This window comes from Pseudorasbora parva, chromosome 4 (assembly GCF_024679245.1).
Source record: "Pseudorasbora parva isolate DD20220531a chromosome 4, ASM2467924v1, whole genome shotgun sequence".
In the NCBI taxonomy this organism is placed as follows: Eukaryota; Metazoa; Chordata; class Actinopteri; order Cypriniformes; family Gobionidae; genus Pseudorasbora; species Pseudorasbora parva.
Genome location: NC_090175.1, coordinates 58,409,085 through 58,431,749, shown reverse-complemented (window position 1 = coordinate 58,431,749; position 22,665 = coordinate 58,409,085). Strand labels below are relative to the sequence as shown.

Genomic DNA, 22,665 nt, shown 5'->3' with positions numbered 1-22,665 from the left:
CTATGGAGTTCTGTGTGGTTGTCAGGTCGTTGCTGTGGAGTTCTGAGTGGTTGTCAGGTCGTTGCTATGGAGTTCTGTGTGGTTGTCAGGCCATTGCTGTGGAGTTCTGAGTGGTTGTCAGGCCGTTGCTGTGGAGTTCTGAGTTATTCTTCCCGAGTTATTGTCGTGAAGTCGCCGCATGCGTGAGAATATGACGATCCGCCGATCATGACCAGAAGAGGAGGAGCGAGACCGACACGGAAGACAAGAACTCGGCGGATAAAGTCATTATTTAGATTTTTGTGCACAATAACTATTCTCGTGGCGTTGTAAAGGGATTGTGCAGCCGCTGTAGTGAGATGGGCTGTGTGTCGATGTGTTTAGGGCCTTTATGGGTCTTGTGAGTGGGAATGGACTGAATGCCAATGGAGGCCTATCTGAAGCCTTTCTCAGCTTTACACTAAAATATCTTCATCTGTGTTCTGAAGATGAGCGAAGGTCTGACGGGTGTCCGACCACATGAGGGAGAGGAGTTAATGACAGAATATTCATTTTTGGGTGAACTAACCCTCTAAAACGTTTCTTTTTGGGAGAGCTTTTGTCTTTTAGCTAATTAATCTATTAGTATTCTCCCATTTTTAAATTATCTTAACTGTAGCACTTTGAGATTTGTGACAAATGTAAAGTACAATACAAATAAAATGTATTATTATTATTATTATTAGTTCTGAGTGGTTGTCAGGTCGTTGCTATGGAGTTCTGAGTGGTTGTCAGGTCGTTGCTATGGAGTTCTGAGTGGTTGTCAGGGCGTTGCTATGGAGTTCTGAGTGGTTGTCAGGGCGTTGCTATAATGTGGTAAAAAAAATTGTACATTAAACCATAAAATATGAGGAAATTATTTGATACGTTTTAAATAAGGGAACAATCACTAAAACGTATCTGACAAGAATATTCAGCAAACGACAGGTTTTATTTTAATATGCAAAATATACATAATTTATAAAGCTGACAGAAAAGGCAAACATGGAGTTTTTAATATTTGGAGGGTTCTCTTTTGTTTTTGCATGTTCATAATTTCAAATGCGTTATTAACCTCATTACATACATCTTTTACACATTCCTAATAATCTTTAAATACATGTCGGATCACAGAAACACGAGCTCCAACTCGAGTGTGTGTGTGTGTGTGTGATGTATTCCTCTGATGATCTATATATCAGACTCTAACTCGAGTGTGTGTGTGTGTGTGTGTGTGTGTGTGTGTGTGTGTGTGTGTGTGTGTGTGATTTATTCCTCTGATGATCTATATATCAGACTCTAACTCGAGTGTGTGTGTGTGTGTGTGTGTGTGTGTGTGTGTGTGTGTGTGTGTGTGTGTGTGTGTGTGATGTATTCCTCTGATGATCTTTATATCAGACTCTAATGTGAGAATTATGTAAGTAGGTCATGAGAGGCGGATGAGGGGAAGTCAGGCTTAAAACCTCATCTGTGGGCAGCACTTCCTGTGCCAGCAGCGCATGCGTGTGTGTGTGTGTGTGTGTGTGTGTGTGTGTGTGGGGGCATGTTTTTGTGACATATGAGGACACAAATGTGTGTAATGCCATGGGTATGACACAGGTATTACAGGAAAGGGTGAAATATGAGGACATTACCCATGTGTGTGTGTGTGTGTGTGTGCGTGTGTGTGTGTGTGTGTGTGAGCATCAGGCTGATGTGGAGCTCTTCAGATCCCTCAGGATGGCACAGATTGTCTCCGGAGCGTCCCGTAGTTCGTCCTTCCACTGCTGAGGCACAGATGAGTGTGTGTACGCCGCACGGGCGCCGAGGAGAGCGCCAAGAGCCGCGCCGCGGTTACAGTTCTCTCCTGCACACACACACACACACAGCGTTACACACACACACACTCAGGAACCAGCAGAGCGAGAGATGGAGACACAAACCTCCACAGTTGGTGTTGGTCAGGATTCCCCCAGACACGTCATCATGAAAGCAGTACGCCAGGTAGAAGAGGCTCGTCAGCGCTCCTGTGGGACACACACACACACACACACTCAGTCAGAGGAGCATCATCAGTAGTTGGTTCTGGCTCAGGGCTTTTTGCTGTGCTTAGGGCCTTAAACCGGAGTAAATAAATAAAACGAGGACAGGGCCAAATAATGATGGATATTATCACATTCACAGCAAATACAACAAACGTAATATTGCCCTTTTGTCACACAGAGATGCCCTTGATGGTAAAGCCCTGATGTTGAGCTAGGATGCTCATCATTTACTCCCTCATGTCTTCCACACCTGTAGGACTGTCTCTCTTCCAACACAAAAGAAGAGATTTTGAAGAATGTTGGCATCCAAGCCACTCTGGTTAGCACTGGTTAGCTACCACTGAATAGAAATGTTCTTTTATTTTACACAGAAATAAACTCAATCAGGTTTGGAGTGACAATAAATGATCACATTCTTGGGTTGAACTACTCCTATAAACACGATCAGATTTTCAGGAGCTAACACATCGTTTATGTAAGCCGCTTTTCATGATGTTCTCACTGAAATAACATTTAGTTCAGTTTCATTAGATCTATTAAAAAAGTTCATAAAACATTTAAAGAGAAACGAAGCTTTGAGCTGTTTTGTTGAAGTGTTGTGTGTGTGTTTGCCCGATGACGAGCCCGGGCTCAGGGTTTACTGACCTTGTGTGTAGCAGGCGAGTCCGAGAGACTCCACAGCGCTCTGGTGGACCTTCAGACGCTCGGCGGATGAGGCTGGAAACCTGAAGATTACACACACACACACACACACACACACACGTTTGTTTTTGCGAAGTGTTGGGACTCTCCATAGGCGTAATGGTTTTTATACTGTACAAACCGTATTTTCTATCCCCTTACACTGCCCCTAAACCTACCCATCACACACACACACACACACACACACACACAGCCCCTAAACCTACCCATCACACACACACACACACACACACACACAGCCCCTAAACCTACCCATCACACACACACACACACACACACACACAGCCCCTAAACCTACCCATCACACACACACACACACACACACACAGCCCCTAAACCTACCCATCACACACACACACACACACACACACACACACACACACACACACACACACACACACACACACACACACACACACAGCCCCTAAACCTACCCATCACACACACACACACACACACACACACACACACAGCCCCTAAACCTACCCATCACACACACACACACACACACACACAGCCCCTAAACCTACCCATCACACACACACACACACACACACACACACACACACACACACACACACACACACACACACACACACACAGCCCCTAAACCTACCCATCACACACACACACACACACACACACACAGCCCCTAAACCTACCCATCACACACACACACACACACACACACACAGCCCCTAAACCTACCCATCACACACACACACACACACACACACACACACACACACACACACACACACACACACACACACACACACACACACACAGCCCCTAAACCTACCCATCACACACACACACACACACACAGCCCCTAAACCTACCCATCACACACACACACACACACACACACAGCCCCTAAACCTACCCATCACACACACACACACACACACACACACTGCCCCTAAACCTACCCATCTCACACACACACACACACACACACACACTGCCCCTCAACCTACCCATCACACACACACACTGCCCCTAAACCTACCCATCACACACACACACACACACACTGCCCCTAAACCTACCCATCACACACACACACACAGACACAAACTCACACACACACACACACACACACAAACTCACACACACACACACACACACACACACACATGTTGGTCTATGTGGTTTACAGGAACTCTCCATAGGCGTAATGGTTTTTATACTGTACAAACCGTATTTTCTATCCCCTTACACTGCCCCTAAACCTACCCATCACACACACACACACACACACACACACACACACACACTGCCCCTAAACCTACCCATCACACACACACACACACACACACACACACACACACACTGCCCCTAAACCTACCCATCTCACACACACACACACACACACAGCCCCTAAACCTACCCATCACACACACACACACACACACACACACTGCCCCTAAACCTACCCATCACACACACACACACACACACACACACACTGCCCCTAAACCTACCCATCTCACACACACACACACACACACACTGCCCCTAAACCTACCCATCACACACACACACACACACACAAACACACACTGCCCCTAAACCTACCCATCACACACACACACACACACACACACACACACACACACACACACACACTGCCCCTAAACCTACCCATCACACACACACACACACACACACACACACACTGCCCCTAAACCTACCCATCACACACACACACACACACACACACACACACACACACACACACACACACACACACACACACACACACACACACACTGCCCCTAAACCTACCCATCACACACACACACACACTGCCCCTAAACCTACCCAACACACACACACACACACACACTGCCCCTAAACCTACCCATCACACACACACACACACACACACACACACACACACACACTGCCCCTAAACCTACCCATCACACACACACACACACACACACACACACACACACACACACTCACACACACACACACACACACACACACACTCACACACACACACACACACACACACAGCCCCTAAACCTACCCATGTGTGTGATGGGTAGGTTTAGGAGCAGGTGGCAGTTTGTGTGTGTGAGTGTTTTTAACGCTGTGTGTGTGTGTTTAACACTGTGTGTGTGTATGTGTGTGTGTTTAACGCTGTGTGTGTTTAATGCTGTGTGTGTGCGTGTGTGTTTAACGCTGTATGTGTGCGTGTGTGTGTGTGTTTAACACTGTTTGTGTATGTGTGTGTGTGTGTGTGTGTACCTCTCTGCGCGCTGTATGAAGGGTCTGCAGGCGTCCCAGGCGTCCAGCGACCGGAGGGCGGCCTCGGCTTCTTGACGCACGCAGGAGCCGTTGAGCGCGGCGTGGAGCGCGTGAGCGTACAGAGACACCAGCGGCGGCAGCAGCGCGTGAGGATGAGTGAGCTTCACCAACTCCACCACCGCACACACCTGCACACACACACCTGCACGCTGAGCACCACGCCACACTATGATTGGCTGTGAGAGGGGTCACGTGACTCACCGCTTCCTCCTCATTGGCTGTGGCAGACAGCAGCACGAAGGGAATGGCCATGGGGAGACAGCCAATGGCGTTCAGCTGGCCGTCAGCGCGCGGCGCGGTTAGCATCCGTCGGGAACGCTGCTCCGCGAACTCCAGAACCTGCCGAGCAGACGGAGGCTCACATTACAATAATCATCATGTTATCGCGATTCGATATTTATTATATTGTTTATCAGCCCAGCCCTGGAAAAGAGCAGCAATTACAGGCCGAGAAGTCGTGCAAGCATAGATGGGCATCAGAGCGGCGGCAACAACGAGCGATTAAAGGCACATTAACCCTTAACCGCATAGCTCGGGTCATTACCCTCCTCCTCCTCCTCCTCCTTCATTTTTTTAAGTTAGACATCAGCCTTTCTCAGTATTCCTCAATCAATCTACTTTAAACAATATTACAAGAAAAAAATAATTCAATTATAATTAAACGCCTGTTTTTCTGCTAGTTTTTGGTCAAAATTGTATAGGGTCGCTAACGACCCGGGGTGTGTAAGAGTACGCTTTTGTTTTCTGCACTATGATAAATGAATCTATAATGACGAAATAGGAGCATATCAGCTTTATTCCACAAGGTGGAATGATACGCAATGATGAAGTGCCGTTACACTCATAGTCACTGCAGGCAGGAAACTAAACCATAATCGGCAAAACTTGAAATATCTCAGAGATTTACTGCAGAGAGCGAGAACTGAACACAGTCCGATATTAGAGCCACTGATGACGATCTGCTGAAGAAGCTGTCAGAGAGGGAAATATTGATTTAGAAGACGTTGAACATGAGTTTGGAGAATATGCGTGAGATGGCGAATATGAGCAGATGCTGAACGAGCTCTGATGAGGACAGATGATGACGGGATAAAACATCTGCTCTAACTGAACCCTTACAAGCTCCAGAAGGGAACCCCAATATGTAGGAATGGCGAAACAGTCACGCAATTAAGGGTTAATGCCTGAAAAACCATACATTTCATGAGATATATATTGGCAACCATGCCTCAAAAGTTGTATGTTTAGTCTATTAACACACAATCCTTAACTTTTGTCAGCACCGTCTGATAATGATACGATTTAAAGCCCTGATGGAGTTTCGGTTCCTTTGGTCGCCTTTGGCTTGGTTTGCTCAGTTGGGGACACTAACATTATGATCAGAGTTATTCAACTAAATATACAGATAACATTAATTACTAAATTAACTTTATAAACCATGGGCGTCAGAAGCCAGTATAAAGTGGGCGGGTCCTCTCTCTTTCAGAATTGTTTTTACTGGAGTAATGTTAGATGCCATTTACAGTAAACACTAGTATACCGCCGTTTACTAAACGATTGATTGGGCCAGACAAAACGTAAATCAGTGAGTTATTCACCGTGGCTGTAGAGTAGCGGTAAGAGACGCATGACGTCAAGCTTAGACGCTAATCGATCAGAGGTTCGAATCCGCCTTTCGCCGCACTCGCTCGACTCCCTTTCCCATCACACATCAGATCGGAAAGGCGTTTATTTTCAATAAAAATTTAGAAATATCAGAAAAGTGGAAATAAAGCGTCTAACGTGTTTAATAGTAAGTGTTTCTCGGTTAGGGGTGAACAGACGTGCTGAATTAGAGACGATTAAAGTGAGTGGGTCCAAATCGGCATTGTAAAAGCGCTATAGCGAACGGTTATAAATCAGCGAATCAATTCATGATTCGGATCGCCAATGTCTCGTGAGTTCAGCAGTTTGACACGCGATCCGAATCATGAATCGATTCACTGACTCATAACCGTTTGAATCTTTATTTGAGGATTGAACACAAACGTGGAAGAGAAGCCAACGCTGAATAAAGTCGTAGTTTTTGTTATTTTTGGACCCAAATGTATTTTGGATGCTTCAAGAGACTCTAATTAACCCACTGATGTCTCATATGGACTTTATTCCCTTTCTGGACATGGACAGTATAGTGTGCATACACTTGCATACGCTCTCGGACTAAATATAAAATATCTTAAACTGTGTGTGAAGATGAACGGAGGTCTTACGGGTGTGGAGCGACATTAGGGAGAGGAGTTAATGACAGACATTTCAGTTTTGGGTGAACTAACCCTTTAATTTGCAAAAATGAAATGACTTTGCCTCTTGATGTGGTTCTAAAAGCGGTGTGTGAATAAAGGCTTGACGGCGATCCGCTTTACCTCTCTCGGGGCCGAGGGCCGGAGCTCCTGCCAGTCGCTGAAGAAGCTCCGGTGGAAGGACTCGGCGTACGTGTCTCCGTGAGATCCGGGGCTCGTCATGAACTCCACATAATCCGCCAGAACCGCGGCTCGGGCCCCGGGGTCGGCGGCGCTGGAGAAGGGCCCGGCGGACAGAACCCGAGCGGCCCTCAGAGCGCAGAGAGTGTTCAGAGTGTTCTGACCCGCCAGAAGACCTAAAGAGAGCCACGGTTACACAGCACGAATTATGAGAATTATGGGCCAATGAAATGGCAAAATAATTATTACACGTGCCACTGTTGGTGCTTTCGGCGGGGTCAGGGGTCAGGGGTCAGAGGTCACCCTTTGCCGCCCCATACGCCTCAAACTGAGCTGCTCTGTGTATTCTGACAGCTTTCTATCAGAACCAGCATTAACTTCTGGAGCAGTTTGAGCTCCAGTAGCTCGTCTGTTTGATCGGACCCCACGGGCCAGCCTTCGCTCCCCACGGTCATCAATGAGCCTTGGCCGCCCATGACCCTGTGGCCGGTTCTCCACTGGTCCTTCCTTGGAGCACTTTTGATAGATACTGACCACTGCAGACCGGGAACAGCCCACAAGAGCTGCAGTTTTGGAGATGCTCTGACCCAGTCGTCTAGCCGTCACAATCTGGCCAAACTCGCTCAAATCCTTACGCTTGCCCATTTCTCCTGCTTCACACACATCAACTCTGAGGACTAAATGTTCACTTGCTGCCGAATATATCCCACCCACTAACAGGTGATGGAGATCATCAGTGTTATTCACTGGTCATAATGTAATGCCTGATCGGTGTATATTCAAGCGTTTTTCAGATTTCTGACAGATGCGGATGTTAACTCTTGCTGTGCTCGTTTGTCTAGCTGTGACAGAGGAGCTGAAGGATTCTGGGAAGTTCGTTACCTTGGTGATAGTGAACCGACCGCCGCGGATCCGTCCAGAACTTCAGCTTATCGTGCAGAATCACATTCCCCACCACAGGAGCTCCAGACGAGCCACGGCCACTGCCAGCTGCACACACACACACACACACACACACACACACGTTATTGTGAATTGTGGAAACACTCATAGGCGTAATGGTTTTTATACTGTACAAACCGTATTTTCTATCCCCTTACACTGCCCCTAAACCTACCCATCACACACACACACACACACACACACACACACACACACACACACACAGACACACACACACACACGCACACACACACACACACACACACACACACCTGTGTTAGACAGGCGCAGGATGCTGGACGGGTGTGTGTCGCGCGGTGCCCTGAAGCCGGTGATGCCGCCGCTGAAGTCTGCGCTGATGTCCGCGGTGCTGTAGTACCAGTGGACCGGCATCGACATGGAGTCGGCAGCACACACACCCCACAGCGCCTCAGAGATCGCCCGCCGCACCGCCGCCACTGCACACACACACACACACACACACACACACACATGGTTACACACACACACATGGTTACACACACACACACACACACATGGTTACACACACACACACACACACACACACACACACACACACATGGTTACACACAAACACACATACATACACACACGGTTACACACAAACACACACACGGTTACACACAAACAGACACACACGGTTACACACACACACACAGTTACACACACACACAAATACGGTTACACAAACACACACACGGTTACACACACACAAATACGGTTACTAACACACAAAAATACGGTTACACAAACACACACACACACACACACACGGTCACACACACACAACATATGTATGTTAATAAAATATTGGGTGGGGAAATATATATTTATTATATATACGTATTTTATCAGATCCGGACCGTCCCTCAGCTCATCTCCTCGAGTCCTGTACTGAAGTTCACTGTTTGAGTCTCTGTGCTTTACTGGAGTATTATTCTTTCTGTAATCTTCTGACTTTAACTTCACTCCATCTGAAAGACAAATATCGTCCTCTTTACTCCACTACATTTCTATCAAGGTCCTCGAAGTGGAAAGTCGTTTCTGTCGCAGCTTTGAAAGTCATGATGATTTTTTTCTTCTTTAAAAGGTGTTTGGGTTTTTGCAGAAAGCCTTTCAGGAATCACTCTTGTAGAGTCTCGTGAAGTTCAATGATTTCACAGCATTTATTAAACACTGATTTATAGTTTAGAGCAAAATGGAAGAAGACGGATGTCCAAATCCTCATTTAGTGGAGGATTGACATAAACAAAGTTGATTCTGTCTTCAGTGAAGGTGAACAGTGTGAGAATATCAGATGTGTATCAGTGTATTGGATCCGTGCATTCGGCCTTAAAGTGACAGCAGCTTTGTAACTTTTCTACAAGTATTTAAATGAGTTTAAGTTAGTCGTCTGCTAGTGTGTCAGATGGAGCGTCACTGACTGGCTTAAACCATGATGGCATAATGTGCATTTATACAACTATAATACAATAATGCGGCGACATAAAGAAGGACATTTACTTTTGATACTGAAGTACTTCTGAAAACAAATACTTCTGTACTTTTACTGCAGTAATGAAGTGTTGTGTAGTTTGGCCAGCTCTGCTTTTAAAAATAAATAAATTATAACAATCTCTCTCTCTCACACACACACACACACACACACACACACACACACACACACACACACACACACACGTTAATAAAACATTGGGTGGGAAAACATGAACTATTTAAAAATATATATATAACAAATTATAACACATGCACACACACTCTCACACTCTCTCTCTCTCTCTCTCTCTCTCTCACACACACACACACACAGTGACTCTCTCTCTCTTTCACACACACACACACACACACACACACACACACACACACACACACACACACACACACACACACACACACACACACAGCATGATGATCTTACTGTAAAAATCGGATCCGCTGCAGTGATCAGTCAGTCTTTCTGTAGGAGAGAGGGAGAGTGTGTGTGTGTGTGTGTGTGTGTGTGTGTGTCTAGAATAACCGCACAATCATTGTTACAAAACCTCACCGGAAGTGCACCGCATGATAGATACATAACATACACAACTGCGTCACGTGATGTTATATACATGTGCATGTCATGCTTGTTTACACATATCTGTTTACCACACGCGCGCGCGAGCGAGCGAGCGAGCGAGCGAGAGAGAGAGAGAGAGAGAGAGAGAGAGAGAGAGAGAGAGAGAGAGAGAGAGAGAGAGAGAGAGAGAGAGAGAGAGAGAGAGAGAGAGAGAGAGAGAGAGAGAGAGCGAGAGAGAGAGAGAGACAGACATCTATAGACGAGCACCGAATCACTGATGGACGATGAGCTCGTTTAACACGTTATATTACACAGAAACATCACAGAACCAGCAATATGACCCAACGATAGCATAATTAGTAATACAATATACAGAAAAACACTAACTGTGCGATATCGATGATCTGATCGATTGCTTTTGACTCTTACTGGAACCAAAACATTCGGAAAGACCGGTTCTTCAGTGAGTCGGTTCTTTCGGACACTGTCTCTGAACTGATTCAACAACACATGCGTGCCATCATTCAAGCAAAAGACTCCGAGGATGTAATAAAAAGCCTTTATTTCAATACTACTGTACGGTGAGGGTGTAAACTTTGCGTCACACGTCGCGTTGTTGATGATTCTCTCAGTGATTCACTCGAGATTCGGTTCGATCGAACAGACTGAATCACATGTGGATGATTCCTCGGTGATGGCGCGCTCTTTCATTCACTTTAATGAAGTCTTTGAGTAAGAAATGCGTTTTATTCAGATTTTAAGCGTTTCAATTATGTTTATTCTTTTGGCACATTATGATTTATTACTACTCTGCGGTTTCGTGAGATAATAGAGTTGAGTTGAGTTGTTGACATGAAGTAATTCTATGTATTGAGTGTTTGTTTGTGTATCGATCTATTATCAGCTGATCTGAGCCTCAGAACCGATCGATATGATGATGATGATGATGATGGAGAGTGAAACCGGTAAGCGAACAATCACGGTCATTCTTCAAACATTATGGGAAGGTTCCTTTAGAATGTTCTCGGAACGTTTAGCGTGTCATTGTATCATTCTTCAAACATTATGGGAAGGTTACTTTAGAATGTTCTCGGAACGTTTAGCGTCTCATTGTATCATTCTTCAAACATTATGGGAAGGTTACTTTAGAATGTTCTCGGAACGTTTAGCGTGTCATTGTATCATTCTTCAAACATTATGGGAAGGTTACTTTAGAATGTTCTCGGAACGTTTAGCGTGTCATTGTATCATTCTTCAAACATTATGGGAACGTTACTTTAGAATGTTCTCGGAACGTTTAGCGTCTCATTGTATCATTCTTCAAACATTATGGGAAGGTTACTTTAGAATGTTCTCGGAACGTTTAGCGTGTCATTGTATCATTCTTCAAACATTATGGGAAGGTTACTTTAGAATGTTCTCGGAACGTTTAGCGTGTCATTGTATCATTCTTCAAACATTATGGGAAGGTTACTTTAGAATGTTCTCGGAACGTTTAGCGTGTCATTGTATCATTCTTCAAACATTATGGGAAGGTTACTTTAGAATGTTCTCGGAACGTTTAGCGTCTCATTGTATCATTCTTCAAACATTATAGGAACGTTACTTTAGAATGTTCTCGGAACATTTGGTGTCTCATTGTATCATTCTTCAAACATTATGGGAAGGTTCCTTTAGAATGTTCTCGGAACGTTTAGCGTGTCATTGTATCATTCTTCAAACATTATGGGAAGGTTACTTTAGAATGTTCTCGGAACGTTTAGTGTCTCATTGTATCATTCTTCAAACATTATGGGAACGTTACTTTAGAATGTTCTCGGAACATTTGGTGTCTCATTGTATCATTCTTCAAACATTATGGGAAGGTTCCTTTAGAATGTTCTCGGAACGTTTAGCGTGTCATTGTATCATTCTTCAAACATTATGGGAAGGTTACTTTAGAATGTTCTCGGAACGTTTGGTGTCTCATTGTATCATTCTTCAAACATTATGGGAACGTTACTTTAGAATTTTCTCGGAACGTTTAGCGTCTCATTGTATCATTCTTCAAACATTATGGGAACGTTACTTTAGAATTTTCTCGGAACGTTTAGTGTCTCATTGTATCGTTCTTCAAACATTATGGGAAGGTTCCTTTAGAATGTTCTCGGAACGTTTGGTGTCTCATTGTATCATTCTTCAAACATTATGGGAAGGTTCCTTTAGAATGTTCTCGGAACGTTTGGTGTCTCATTGTATCATTCTTCAAACATTATGGGAACGTTACTTTAGAATGTTCTCGGAACGTTTAGCGTCTCATTGTATCATTCTTCAAACACTATGGGAACGTTACTTTTGAATGTTCTCGGAACGTTTAGCGTCTCATTGTATCATTCTTTAAACATTATAGGAACGTTACTTTAGAATGTTCTCGGAACGTCTCTCATTGTATCATTCTTCAAACATTATGGGAACGTTCCTTTAGAATGTTCTCGGAACGTTTAGTGTCTCATTGTATCATTCTTCAAACATTATGGGAACGTTACTTTAGAATGTTCTCGAAACGAAGAACGTCCAACTAAACGTTCCATGATCGATGTATTAATAATGTTTTTGTGCTAACCCTTACAGAACATTGTTAAACACCAGATCACGCTGAACGAACGTTCTATTAATGTTACTGGAAGAACGTTTGCTCATAACGTTGAGATAACCTTGAGGGAACGTTCCATCAGTCTCTGATGAAGATGGTGAAGATGGTGATGATAGTGATGATGATGATGATGATGATGATGATGATTATGATTGATCAGAAGATGCTTGTTTGTTTCAGAGCGAGCAAAGCTCTTCTGGGAGGAGCTGGATGTTGACGAAGCGTTTGATGAGCTGATGGACGTCCTGACACATTTAAGAGATGCGATCAGAAACAACACCGCAACAGACAGAGGTACACACACACACTTATGGACTTTCAATAGGTTTAATGCATTTTACACTGTACAAACTGCCCCTTAACCTACCCATCTCACACACACACACACCTATCCTCTAATTGTGTCTGGTGATATCTCAGAGTACGTTCAGGCCATGAAGCTCGTTCTGGAGTCTGCGGTGGTTCGGACTGAAGCCATCCAGGAGGTTCTGATTGATGAAGGTTTGTCCTGATCGGTCCTGATGATCAATGCTTCTGATCATGTCCTCATCTCACGACGCTCTGCTGTGTTTCAGATATTCTGACAGTGACGGTCTCAGAGTCTCAGTGTTCTGCTGAGGGTTCGAGGAACGGCGGCGAGCCGGAGGACGTCCTGCGGAAGGACAGATCACGGTTCGGCATTATCAGCACAACTTCACTTTTTCATTCGATATTCGAAGATGCTTTCGAACATGCCGTGAAATAACCATAATCGAACTATAAGTAAACGATCCGTTTTTTAAAGTGCCATTCAATGGGGTGAGAAAAATAATCTTGTTTTCTGTTTGAATTAAGATTATTTTTCTCACCCCATTGGCAGATTATTTATCGTATTTTAAGCAAAAACTCTTTTCATTTTGAGTTATTTTTCCCAAAACAAGACGATAATTTTTACTAGAAACTAGAAACAAGACAAAAATACTAAGTAAGAAAAGCATTTTTTGCAGTGTTTTATATTGCATATTGTTTCTATCGCCCATTACTTCTTCTAATGAGTTTGAGTGTTATGTTCTGATGGCCTGGCGCTCTCTCACAGACTCTCCAGAGACGTGGAGTCGAGCTCGGACTACAGCCAGATGTCTTCCGCCAGCAGGACGGACCTAAATCTGCTTCTGTCTCCGCTGAGCTTGTGTTCTGAAGAGGCCCGTTCTCCGCTCCAGCTCCTCTACCAGCCTCACGACTGCAGCCTGGCCTGTGTGCCGAATCTACCCGCTCACGCTGACCTCTTCCTGGGCCAGAACCCGCTGCGGGTGCCCATGCTCTGCCACTTCCAGCGGCACTGCGCCCGGGTCCGAGCCGGAGGCGAGCCGGAGGACGAGAGTGAGGACGCCGATGTGCTTTATAAAGCACCGTGTGGGCGGAGCCTGCGCTCCATGGAGGAGGTTCTCCACTTCCTGCAGGAGTCGGACACTCTGGGCGTGCTCCAGCCGAGTAACTTCAGCTTTAATCCGCAGATCGCTCCAGAACTTCAGGTGCGTGTCCTGGTGTCTGCGGCGCTGCAGTTGGAGCGAGACCTCAGCCGCGGAGTGGAGCCGGTGCCGGTGCCGCTGGTTAACGAGCTGGACGCTGCGCGGCCCAAAGAGTTCCGGTACCGGAAGGAGCGCTGGCCCCACGGGTGCTTCCTCAGCGCACCACCACTCTTCTCAGCCTGTTGCGACTGCGCTGGAGACTGCACTGATGCTCACAGCTGCGCTTGTGTCAGGCTGACGGACCGGGCCGGAACCGGCACTCATTACCGGCACCAGAGGCTGAGCAAGCCTGTGCCAGCAGGGTGAGGCCATGGGGTGGAGTGGGGTGGGGGTGGGGATTGGGGTGGGGTTGAGTTGGGTTTGAGTTGGATGGGGTTGAGTTGAGGTTGAGTTGGGGTTGAGTTGGGGTTGAGTTGGATGGGGTTGAGTTGAGGTTAAGTTGTGTTGAGTTAGAGTTGGGTGGGGTGGGGTTGAGTTGGGCTGGGCTGGGTTGGGTTGAGTTAAGTTGGATGGGGTTGAGTTGGGTGGAGTTGGGTGGGGTTGGGTTGGGTTGGGTTGGGTTGGGTTGGGTTGGGTTGAGGTTGAGTTGAGGTTGAGTTGGGTTGGGTTGAGTTGGGTGGGGTTGGGTTAAGTTGAGGTTGAGTTGAGTTGAGTTGAGTGTGGTTGAGTTGAGTTTGTTTGGCTGGGCTGAGTTGAGGTTGAGTGGGGTTGAATGGGGTTGAGTTGAGGTTGAGTGGGGTTGAGATGAGTTGAGGTTGAGTTGGGTGGGGTTGGGTTAAGTTGAGGTTGAGTTGGGTGGGGCTGGGTTAAGTTGAGGTTGAGTTGGGTGGGGCTGGGTTAAGTTGAGGTTGAGTTGAGATGGGTTGGGTTGAGGTTGAGTTGGGTGGGGTTGGGTTAAGTTGAGGTTGAGTTGAGATGGGTTGGGTTGAGGTTGAGTTGGGTGGGGTTGGGTTAAGTTGAGGTTGAGTTAAGTTGAGGTTGAGTTGGGTGGGGCTGGGTTAAGTTGAGGTTGAGTTGAGATGGGTTGAGTTGAGTGTGGTTGAGTTGAGTTTGTTGGGCTGGGCTGAGTTGAGGTTGAGTGGGGTTGAGATGAGTTGAGGTTGAGTTGGGTGGGGTGGGGTGGGGTGGGGTTGGGTTAAGTTGAGGTTGAGTTGGGTGGGGCTGGGTTAAGTTGAGGTTGAGTTGAGATGGGTTGGGTTGAGGTTGAGTTGGGTGGGGTTGGGTTGGGTTAAGTTGAGGTTGAGTTGGGTGGGGTTGGGTTAAGTTGAGGTTGAGTTGGGTGGGGCTGGGTTAAGTTGAGGTTGAGTTGGGTGGGGCTGGGTTAAGTTGAGGTTGAGTTGGGTTGGGTTGAGGTTGAGTTGGGTGGGGCTGGGTTAAGTTGAGGTTGAGTTGGGTTGGGTTGAGGTTGAGTTGGGTGGGGTTGGGTTAAGTTGAGGTTGAGTTGAGATGGGTTGGGTTGAGGTTGAGTTGAGTTGAGATGGGTTGGGTTGAGGTTGAGTTGAGTTGAGGTTGAGTTGAGTTGAGATGGGTTGGGTTGAGGTTGAGTTGAGTTGAGATGGGTTGGGTTGGGTTTAGTTGAATTGGGGTGGGGTGGGGTTGGGTTGGGTTGGGTTAAGTTGAGTTGAGTTGGGCTGGGTTGTGTTGGGTTAAGTTTGGTTGGGTGGGGTTGAGTTGATCATGGTTTTGTCGTGTGGAAGCATGAGCTGAGCTCTGGCTGTGCTCCTCAGGCTGTTTGAGTGCGGCCCGTGGTGCGGCTGTCGGAAGAGCCGCTGCCAGAACCGTGTGGTCCAGAAGGGTCTGCGTGTGCGGCTGCAGGTGTTCCGAACGCTGGACCGCGGATGGGCCGTTCGTTGCCGGGACGACCTCGACGAGGGAACCTTCATCTGCATCTACGCAGGTACACACACACACAGACACACACACCTCAGGGTTATTAACCTACACCATAAAAAGCATTTTCTCAGAAAAATGTAAGGGGGTTACAAAAATGTGTATGTGTGTGTGTGTGCGTGCGTGTGTGTGCGCGCATGTGCAGGCGTGGTCCTCCGGCTGGAGCGCGGTGAGGTAGAGGCTCCTGATCTCCTCAGCCGAGACCCGCCCGTGTCCGATGATGAGGTGGAGGTGGTGGAGGAGTGGACTCTCCCCACGGGCCCCAAGGAGGCGGTTCTGGAGCCGCTGGACTCGTCTCCGCCGCTGCACGTGCCTGTGATCCAGAGGCCGGATCAGCTCAGTGCGGCGGCTCAGGCTCAGTGCTTCCCCAGGCCAGCGGAGGAGGAGAGTGAGGAGGGGAGTGCGGCGCAGGTCCAGCCCGACCCGGAGCCTTCCACAGCGGGCTCGGAGCGGCTCGCAGCGGCTAAAGGAGGAGAGATGGAGGTCCAGAGGAAGAAGCCCAGGTTATCAAACGGGCTCGAGATCTCGGCACACACTCATCAGGACACACTTTATTACCTGGACGCCTCGAAGGAAGGCAACGTGGCCCGCTTCATCAACGTACGTGCACCGCTTTACCCATCATGCAGCTCTGGGGCTTTTCCATTACACACATCAGTTATGAGATTAAAAAATGATGACAAACTATAAAAAGACTTCTAATGGTGCGTTCACTCCGGACCGAATGACGCGATTCACGCGAGTCATTTACAAATCAGTCATCTTTATTTCTATCGCTCTTCTCCAGCGCCGATTGTGTCAGAGCAGCTTCAGTGTTAAACAGGACAATACTGCAGCAGAATTAGATTTGGCTGTACAGTCGTTCTGGAGTAAACAGTGATGTTATCAGCTTATTTTAATTTATCATAGAGCGACAATGTTGGCAGATCAGTGTTAGAGTTTATAGAATTAAATAAGACCTCATTCATTGATTTTATTTGGATATTGGAAAGTCAATGCAATAGGGCTGTCATTTAAAAAAAAAAAAAATCTAATTCGAACGGATATCAAATATCAAGCATTCGAATATATTCTAATATCTACGACCCCGGAAAAATGTACTTCCCTCTCGTCAACATGCTTGGTGCATGAGCGCGACGCGTGCTCTTCAGCGGTGGACGTCACATAGGGACGCACACACAAAAGTAATCCGCTCAGGTCCTGTACATGGTGAAATGTTTCGTTTGATCGATTCATGAAAAGGTTTATCCACCCATCTCAAAACGATTACAATTTCATTCGGTTTGGGCATTTTTATTACGACTGAGGTGTTTATGGAGCGTTTTCCTTCAGATTGGACTCTTAAACCGATCACAGTGCTCCATGGAAACGCACCGACAGTAATAAAAGGCGCTTCATGGCACTTTAAAAACCGGATCGTTTATTTATAGTTCGATTACGGATATTTCACGTCATCTTCGAATGCATGTTCGAATAAAAAGTGACAGCCCTACAATGCAAAGACGCGAACTGAGCAAGCTGAAAAGTCTGAACTTTGGCTGATATTTTTGGGCGCCTATTTGAATTTTTTATGATAATTTTTACTGTCATTTTGATTTTAGTCGTATTTTTTTATCAATTTAGTGATAATTTAAACTTTTTGCCATGTTATTTATATTTCGTATGTCACAATTTTGTCTTTTATTAAAAAAAAATGTTGGCTTGTCTTTTTATTCAAAATTTTTGTCATCATTTTTATATATTTTTGTTGACTTTTTTAGTCATGATATTTAGTCAATTTAATTCAGTCGTAATTTAAATTTGTTATAATTTCTACATAGTAGGTCATAATTCAGAATTTTACGACGTGATTTTTATAATTTTGTCATCATTTTGACTTTTTAATCTTAATTTAGTCATAATTTTGACATCATTATTATGTTATAATTCTGACTCATTATTTTGTCGTCATTTAGATTTTTTTAGTCAGTATAATAATTATAATTTTTGACTGTATTTACTTAATTATGGCTTGTGTGTGATTGTTTCTTACGTGGCAGAATGTGCTCATTAAAATCTGCATATTTACTCAGTCATATGTGAGTATGGTCTCCTGCTGAAGCTCGTGTGTTAAATGTAAATGTTCTTCTCAGAGCAGATATTGGTGAAATATGATCAGATGATTGACATTAATGTCCTTGATCTGCAGCACAGCTGTGAGCCGAACCTCTTCATCCAGAACGTCTTCATCGACACACACGACCCACAGTTCCCTCTCATCGCCTTCTTCACCAACAGGTGAGGAGACACACACACACACACACTCACACGACCCACAGTTCCCTCTCATCGCCTTCTTCACCAACAGGTGAGGAGACACACACACACACACACACACAGGATCTGAGATGATCGGCTTCATACAACAGACATGGGTTGCAAAAGTTGCTCAGTTATGAAGCAGATCCAGTTTGTGACTGTGTGTGTGTGTGTGTGTGTGTGTGTGTGTGTGTGTGTGTGTGTGTGTGTGTGTGTGTGTTTTATTTCTTAGGTCAGTTAAAGCCGGATCTGAACTGACCTGGAACTACTCTTACACACCGGGCAGCGAGCCGGACCATGAGGTGACCTGCTGCTGCTCCAGCTCCAGCTGTCAATCACTCATCATCTGACACACACACACACACACACACTTCTGCCTTTCCTGGATGAAACCATACGGTTATTACGGTTAGAGGATGTTTTCACAGCAGAAATAAAGTTGAGTCAAGCAAAGATCTGTCTGTGTGTCTGTGTGTCTGTGTGTCTGTGTGTGTGTGTGTGTGTGTGTGAGTACTCAATATTTTTTTGGATGACGTCTAATGTACAGAAACTAAGAGTGTCTATGATTTAAAAGGCACTGAAACAATCCTAATTAAGTTTTAAGAGCTAAATGGAGGAACGAGAATTGATTAGAATAAGGACTATATTGGGTTGAGTTAGCAGTTCATCATCCTGTCCTTAACTTCAGAATCACCACACACACCCTGACCTGTGTGTGTGTAGCACGACTCTGATCAGTTCAATCAAACGTGTCCTTTTGAAGGTTTGACGAGTGTGTGTGTGGAGGGGGGGTCAGTGAGTCTCACGGCCACAGCACAGAAGACCTGAAACCACACACACACACGATCAAAACTGGCTCAGTGTTTCATCTGGGCCGTAGGTTTAGGGGTTTTTTACGGCCTATGGTTCAGAGTCCTTCACACATTCAGCTCAATGAGTGATATTCAGCTGCTGGAATAAAACAGCTCTACAAAAGTTGGTTAATAGAACTCTACAATAAACATATTTGAAATGAATCCACACCACATTGATTATAAACTTTGAGTGATCTGTAACGCAGGAGACGGGATGATTCCGCTCAGTCCTGATCTCAGGATTTACAGGCCGGATGCATCGGTGACTTTACACTCAAGAGCCAGACACTGTAGGAAATAAGCGTTATGTTCTCTGAGCGTTACTTTTGAATGTTTGTGAATTTCACCAATTATGAAACAAATTCAGTTCAACAGTGTCAATGTTGCAAATTTCTTTAATTATGAAATATTCAAGTCGAACATATTGCAAAGTTATTGAACTGCAACAACGTTTGGGTAATTACAGTGGTTTTAAAGCAGAATAAAAGAGAGCCAGTATTCAAATGATCGTTGAACCAGTTCAGTTTAAATAAGTGCTGTTCATTCATCTAGAAGCGTCGCTACAGGAGTCATTCAGCTCAGAACAGTTCGATCATCATCACTCACAGTGTTGCTACAGTTATTTAAAAAAAGGAATCTGATTACTCCTTTAAAAGTAACTTAGTTACTTTAAAGATTACTTGATTTTAAAAGTAATTAAGGCCCCGTCCACACGAAGCCAGAGCTTTCCCAATCCGATCTTTTTTTCACCCTCGTTTCAAGAAATATCACACGAGATAACCGAAACCGACTCTAAATGATGTAGTTTGCATGCCAGGCCAGTGTGTGGCGCTGTAATTCTGCCACGGAAATACTCTAAAAACAGAGAAGAAGAGTTGTGGCTAGATGGGGTACAACAGTGGTCAGAGGTGGGGCAAAATCTCACAATAAAATGACAATAAAGACATTTGCTGCTTATCGGATGTGTTTTATTAACGCCTACCCCGACCCCGGCCCATAACACACCCTTACAGTACTGCAGATACGGTCATTCAATGAGGCGATATTGAGGAGCTCATGCCCAGTGCCGGAGCTTTATCCCTTAACTCTTCACCGTGCTGGACGTAGTGATGACATCACCGTTTCAGAAAATACACGGATTCGCCGCACACACGAAAACGGAAGATTGTTGTTTTCAGATTTATCCGCTCTGGGATCCGGTTTCAGAAAATATCAGATTCATGCTTCCTAAACGCCGGATCCGTGCGGACGAAACGCTGATACGGTACAAAATGTATACGTGTACAGCTAAACGCGTCTCCGTGTGGACGGGGCCTGAGTAAGATTACAAGTTACTTTATTAGTTACATTCAGGCGTTTCCAACAACACCCCCGCCGCCTCAACACAGAAATGACGACCGTTTTTGCCAACACTCCCTTTATTGTGCATTTTTAACAGTAACATCATCAATGTGTCTCCTGACATTTTAAATTGAAGTTAAAAATTATTTTTTACAAAGGAAAAAAGACTAAAAAAGTAACTCACAGTGACTCTGATAAATTACTTTAATCTGATGACTGGTTTGGAAATAGTAACGCGTTAGATTACTCGCTACTGGAAAAGAGTCGCCAGATTAGAGTAACGCGTTACTGGCATCACTGCTCACTGAGTATGAGTCTTTACCAGCCTCTGTGTGTGTGTGTGTGTGTGTGTGTGTGTGTGTGTGTGTGTGTGTGTGTGTGTGTGTGTTGCCCGACAGTTCCAGAACCTCCGCGCACAGGTACTCGATGACCGCGGTCAGATACACTGTGTGTTGCGCGTGTTGTGCAACGCGTAGTTTCCCTTCCACAGGGAACTGAAGGCCCGTGCGGGAGGAGTGTGACACGGACGACGAGCTTACATGATGAGGAGATCTGGGACGAGACACAAACCATCCAAATAACTCAAACATATCAGCTTATTAATAACCAGTTTCCCCCATTTACATACACACCAGTAAACCGATAACTCACACATATCAGCTTATTAATAACCAGTTTCCCCGTTTACATGCGCACCAGTAAACCGATAACTCACACATATCAGCTTATTAATAACCAGTTTCCCCCGTTTACATGCACACCAGTAAACCGATAACTCGCACAAATCAGCTTATTAATAACCAGTTTCCTCCGTTTACATGCACACCAGTAAACCGATAACTCACACATATCAGCTTATTAATAACCAGTTTCCCCGTTTACATGCACACCAGTAAACCGATAACTCGCACAAATCAGCTTATTAATAACCAGTTTCCCCCGTTTACATGCACACCAGTAAACCGATAACTCACACATATCAGCTTATTAATAACCAGTTTCCCCCGTTTACATGCACACCAGTAAACCGATAACTCGCACATATCAGCTTATTAATAACCAGTTTCCTCCGTTTACATGCACACCAGTAAACCGATAACTCGCACATATCAGCTTATTAATAACCAGTTTCCTCCGTTCACACCAGTAAACCGATAACTCACACATATCAGCTTATTAATAACCAGTTTCCCCCGTTTACATGCACACCAGTAAACCGATAACTCACACATATCAGCTGATTAATAACCAGTTTCCCCCGTTCACACCAGTAAACCGATAACTTGCACATATCAGCTTATTAATAACCAGTTTCCCCCGTTTACACGTGCACCAGTAAACCGATAACTCACACATATCAGCTGATTAATAACCAGTTTCCCCCGTTTACATGCACACCAGTAAACCGATAACTCACACATATCAGCTTATTAATAACCAGTTTCCCCCGTTTACATGCACACCAGTAAACCGATAACTCACACATATCAGCTGATTAATAACCAGTTTCCCCCGTTTACATGCACACCAGTAAACCGATAACTCGCACATATCAGCTTATTAATAACCAGTTTCCCCCGTTCACACCAGTAAACCGATAACTCACACATATCAGCTTATTA

General features: G+C 45.2%; 2 protein-coding genes across 3 annotated transcripts; one reads left to right on the top strand and one right to left on the bottom strand.

Annotated features, from left to right (window-relative positions):
• Positions 1-930: 930 nt before the first annotated feature.
• LOC137073646 (uncharacterized) lies at positions 931-10,631 on the bottom strand. Of its 2 annotated transcripts, XM_067442341.1 has the most exons (10): positions 10,386-10,631; positions 9,311-9,441; positions 8,719-8,904; positions 8,387-8,494; positions 7,448-7,680; positions 5,247-5,384; positions 4,986-5,173; positions 2,667-2,746; positions 1,920-2,003; positions 931-1,843 (listed from the first exon to the last, which is right to left on the bottom strand). In XM_067442341.1, the coding sequence occupies exons 3-10, from the start codon at positions 8,843-8,845 to the stop codon at positions 1,683-1,685; spliced, it is 1,119 nt and encodes a 372-aa protein (XP_067298442.1). In that variant the 5' UTR covers positions 8,846-8,904; positions 9,311-9,441; positions 10,386-10,631; the 3' UTR covers positions 931-1,682. The 2 variants fall into 2 exon arrangements, with proteins under 2 accessions (XP_067298442.1, XP_067298441.1); XM_067442340.1 differs by lacking the exon at positions 9,311-9,441 and having other exon boundaries at positions 10,386-10,630.
• A 529-nt stretch (positions 10,632-11,160) lies between these two features.
• setdb2 (SET domain bifurcated histone lysine methyltransferase 2) lies at positions 11,161-19,293 on the top strand. The gene is made up of 10 exons (XM_067442896.1): positions 11,161-11,252; positions 11,425-11,485; positions 13,333-13,446; positions 13,573-13,653; positions 13,728-13,824; positions 14,228-14,962; positions 16,388-16,557; positions 16,696-17,150; positions 18,739-18,827; positions 19,081-19,293. Exons 2-10 carry the CDS (start codon positions 11,452-11,454, stop codon positions 19,196-19,198), a joined length of 1,893 nt encoding a protein of 630 aa, XP_067298997.1. The 5' UTR covers positions 11,161-11,252; positions 11,425-11,451; the 3' UTR covers positions 19,199-19,293.
• Positions 19,294-22,665: the final 3,372 nt, after the last annotated feature.